The sequence below is a fragment of the Physella acuta genome, unplaced genomic scaffold, assembly GCF_028476545.2.
Source record: "Physella acuta isolate Inbredline_101_S28 unplaced genomic scaffold, ASM2847654v3 ptg000087l, whole genome shotgun sequence".
NCBI classification, from domain to species: Eukaryota; Metazoa; Mollusca; class Gastropoda; family Physidae; genus Physella; species Physella acuta.
This window is the reverse complement of record NW_026731607.1, coordinates 690001-694853: the sequence shown is the minus strand read 5'-3', so window position 1 is coordinate 694853 and position 4853 is coordinate 690001. Positions and strand designations below refer to the sequence as shown.

Sequence of the window (4853 nt, the reverse complement as noted above, 5' to 3'; positions counted from 1 at the left end):
TACAATCTTTCATACGTGTCATATTGTCATACATTCAATTTATATCGTACCAAGTTTCATTCGCACCAAAATACCCTGATCAAACACACACCAATAGCCGCTGGTGGGTACATATGTCTCCGGGCGCCGACCATAGGAGCGCTATAATGAGTTTGAAAAAAATAATTAAAACCTCATTTTAGCTTCAGTTTTGAATTATAAACATAAAAAAATATATGGGGGGGGGGGCAAATTGAAATTTGTCCCCGGGCGCCGGGAGGGGTCGCTACGCCTCTCCATCCCTCCTCCCCATTTACAAAAGCTGTATGTTCGTTAAACCTCGCTAAGGAACAAATCACGCATCTAATGATTAATTAAACAAAATTTTATTTTAAAACGTCGTAGACAAGTTGGTATACAACATATTTAAATAATAAATTACATAGTTTATTTGCTCATTACTTGAGTAGACTCAGGCGTGTAAAACGTTACAAAAAACTCGAACAATTTGCCACACCAAGATCTGGATATTGTTGACTTTCTGCAAAACAATTCAATTTATTTACGATTAACAAAATTAATATTTTATCATATGAAAATACCATAAGAAAAATACGTTAATAGCTAAGATAATTTTTAAAATGAAAATATAATTCCAATATAAAGAGGCGTAGTGAAGGCATGGGGGGTACATATGTCCCCGGGCGCGCCCTTATAAGGGTGGCCAAAATGGGTTGGGAAAAAAAATTAAAAGCTCATTTTAGCTGTAGTTCTGAATTATAAACATAAAAATTATATGGAAGGGTTAGGGGGGGGGGAATTGAAAGTTTGTCCCCGGGCGCCGGGAGGCGTTGCTACGCCTCTGCCAATATACTTTTCTATTAAAAAACGAAACCTAAATTTTAGTGCAGAGAAACGAAACAATTTCGATGTTTAAAAATAGATTAGGTACCATCTTGGAGATATGCAAGGAAAATCAACGACGTTAAACTTCGGATTGGTGAAAGGTAAACTTTCTTATTGCTTTGTGCTTTAAACCTAAGCAAAACTACTCTAAAAAGGAAACACAAATCTAATACACAAGGAAATATATGTTTGTTTGTTTTTATTTTATAACATGTATAAATTTTTTTATTATTATTAATAGCTGATCCAATGAATTGATAAAATTGCATACACAAAGTGTCTAAAATTAACTTTTTTTTATGTCTTATGAAACCGTTTCCTACATATATTGTATTGCTTGTACTAATTGAAATAACAAGACAGCAGTAGTGAAATTAACGGTTTTAATATTCCCATGTTCAACTACAAGTCAAACCAATATAATTTCAGTGCTTAGCTTTTATTTTGTATTTTAATAAAATCTAATGCAATTGTAGCAACTAATCAAATATTCTATTAAAGATTAAATGGATTGGTTACCTGTTTGGTTCATATTTTCATTCGACTCCTGTTCAACTGGGCCTGGAAAGGAAGTTTGTTTTACTTAAAATAATTCACACAAATTTAATAGTTTTGTATGCACATGTGATGTATAGAAACTAGTGTCTTAAAATTAGCATGTTGAATGCAAATTTAAATAATTGACATACCGTTACCGTTAAAATATTTATGATTTGGTCCTTGTGAATCGTAACACATTTTATGTGTCAAATCTGTTCTTAAGGATTCTTTGTTGGTACATGCAGATGGACAATTACATTATTTGTAAGCAAACGTAATATTCTAAAAACATAAAACGTGAAATACTAAACTACTTATGATATATTTTTAATGTAAGAAATATAATACTAGATCTACATATTGCATCAAATTAAGATTCTAGAAAAATGGAAATTTTATAAATAGAAAAAATGGATTATTATGACGAACACTCGCGACAGAATGATAATTTCTTTTTCTTCTTTAGTATATTATATTACAAGTAATGTTAAACTTTATTTATTTAAAATTACTATATGCTAATAAAATATTAATATACTACATAATTTAAAAAAAAAATTACATCACCATAACATGTTAATATATCATACACATATGAGAAAATATGAGAGAATATTTCCCTTAGGCCCTTTTGTGTTTTTGAAATTGTTTCAACTGATTACATACGAATATATTACTTTTTTAATTTACTTATTTACCAATGTGATGTTCCTTTGTTTCAGAATCTTTTCTTTTGTTCCCTGAAATACAACCCGATTAGAGTATATTTTAAAAAAAATAGGAAACATAAAAGAACTCTAAACATAACACTTACTGAGACAAACGACAAATACTGTTAAAAAAATTCTAGGAAGTTGTTACCCTTTACTTAGCAAGGTCTAACATGCGCTTTAAAGTAAAATATGCAGCAAAGGCGGAAGACAACCAATTGGGCTATAAAAATACAGACGTTTTTTTATTAGCAAAAACATAGACGGGAAAGTACTTATACTATGCTTTATGAGAATATATTTCTATAAAAGCAAAGTATGTGATGTTATTTGTTTGGTTTGTTTGTTACTCACAACTATTAGATCCAGTACGTGCAGGTAAGTTGCAGGGATATTGTTCTTGACAAATGTTGCTGTACACTGTATCTATAACGGGGAAATTAGAGTCATTTCATTAATCCAGTTTTAAAGTGACCTAAACTGACCGGGGCCTTAAAAATACAATACATTTTTTCAAGTGCTTGAATTAGATCGACCACTTAGAGGCGACAAAACAATGATATTCGGTAAGGAGATGGCTCTGGTGGCGTAGGCACATGGAAAACTACCAGATTCTCAAAAAGGTCGTATTAAAGGGTTAATAATTTAACGCTTTTATTCCTTAATTTTAATTATTCACATGAAGGGAGGTAACAGCGTCAGAAATTCAAACTTTTAATTTCCCTCGTTCTTTGACAACACACAAATAAAAGAACCATTTCTCTAAAATTATTACTAAACGATTTTCAAATAGGTGTGATAGTTAATAAAAAACTATAAAGTTTTCCCACTCAATCATTTATAAATAAAGGGATATAACTGCGACAGAAATTTTATCTTTTAATTTCTCCAGTTCTCTGATTACACTTAAAAATAAACGATATTACACAGGTTATCGTGTTACCACGGAAATAAAGTACCACTGCTGGTTACTGAAAGTTGTTGAAACGTTCAAAGAAACTTGCGCATACAATGTTATAGTTATATGTAAAATTTCTTCCACTCAATTTATCAGCTTTTGAGGAATTGGAAGTATTGTAAGTACCACTTCCGGTTACTGGAATTTAGTCGAAAATTGATTTACAAATTAGATAAATTCTTCGTCAACATAATTGTAACGATACTCAACTTACTATATTTACACACACACACACTCGCACACACTCACACACACACTTACAAACCCATTCACAAGCACAAACAAGATACGAAATACTAAGTTTTCCGACTTAAGAAAGTTAAGACGTCGAAATCTAGATTTTATTTCAAGCACGAATACATTACCTCCTTTTTCCTTCAACTTTTGCAAGAAATTAAAAATAGAATATTCAGAAAATTATATTGAATATATAAAAAGCATACCTGTTTTTACCACTTCATTTTCTGAAACATGGCCTTCTTTTGTTTTTATAGTTTTCATTGAACGTTCAATTTTGCCTATTAATAAAAATAGTTTCTAAAACGTTCAATACTAAAAAAATTAAAGGATATTTTTTTTTAAATAGCTTATATAACAATAGAAACATTTGTGTTAAAATATATAATTGAATCAACGTAACTGAACGAAAAATCTATAATATAAAATCTGATAATTACAACGATTTGTTCTTGAGCCTACCTTTCCGTATCTTGCAATATAAGACCGATGATACAATGATTGTTGTCAAAAGAAATAAAATTGCTGCGACATATGAAATAATATTCAATACGTTTACATCACTAGACGTTTTCTCTGAAAGAGAACAATAGCTGCATTTTAACAAATACTGGATCATTTGTGTTGTTTTATTGTTAGTATTGTTTGTAGTTAAATGTGCAACCATCTTGTTTCTACAGTTTCTGTTTATTCGTTGCTTCGATTTACATAATTAAAAGATCCTAGTTAGTACGTTTAATGTATAAGTTATATTTTGTAAAACATTTTAAGTTTTTAATTTAAATTTTTTTTTTTTACTCATTTGGTGGTAATTTGTTTTTGTTGTTTTTTTTTAAATTTTTTTTTTGTTTTAAAATAGTTTGATAAAGCATTGTTCGGAAAATATGTTTAATTTTAAATCTTAAAAAAAATAGTTTTCAATCGATTTATTGCTTATAACCAACGAACATTAGACTAACAGACTTGCCTGATATTTGGAAATTGCTTGTAACCGTCCCACCATTCATGTCCAGCACTTTAAAATCATATACATCAAAATCTGATTGATTTAGCATAACAAAATGTAATCTTACTACTGCTTTTACTTCAGTTATTTGCATGAGTTCAATAGCATAACGTTCTAAAGCAGCGTTGCCATTTATATCAGTTACTAAAGTAACTTGATCGTGTTTAACTCCCTTAGAAAGTTCATATTTCCATATTCGGGAATTCCCTAGCAGCAGTTCAAAATCAATGGTTTCATTCCCGCCTATTGCTGCATACAATTTTCGAGTTTCATTCATCTGGGTTCTCAATTTCAGGTTACCTAAATAGAGAACATTTAACGGCAACATAATTATAACATGCTACTTGTTTTTATTTCTCATTTTTTATTTAAAAATTATAAATTTGCATTCTCTAATATTTAATGTTAATTTAACTAAAGCTAAACAAAATATTTCTATTTTAAAAAGAAGTATATTTTAGAAAATGTGAATTGCTAGGGATTTCATATATAACACTAAAGTATATTTTTTAAATTT

At 29.6% G+C, this 4853-nt stretch overlaps 1 protein-coding gene across 1 annotated transcript in view; it reads right to left on the bottom strand.

The window, feature by feature from the left end:
- Positions 1-251: 251 nt before the first annotated feature.
- LOC131927197 (uncharacterized) overlaps positions 252-4853 on the bottom strand; it is a 9953-nt gene continuing 5351 nt past the window's right edge. The window contains exons 8-15 of the mRNA XM_059282930.1: positions 4298-4636; positions 3793-3906; positions 3537-3611; positions 2490-2561; positions 2124-2165; positions 1575-1652; positions 1405-1446; positions 252-520 (exon numbers count right to left, since the gene is read on the bottom strand). Coding sequence (XP_059138913.1) covers positions 468-520; positions 1405-1446; positions 1575-1652; positions 2124-2165; positions 2490-2561; positions 3537-3611; positions 3793-3906; positions 4298-4636 — 815 coding nt within the window. The 3' untranslated portion in view covers positions 252-467. The remainder of the gene's footprint in view (positions 521-1404; positions 1447-1574; positions 1653-2123; positions 2166-2489; positions 2562-3536; positions 3612-3792; positions 3907-4297; positions 4637-4853) is intronic.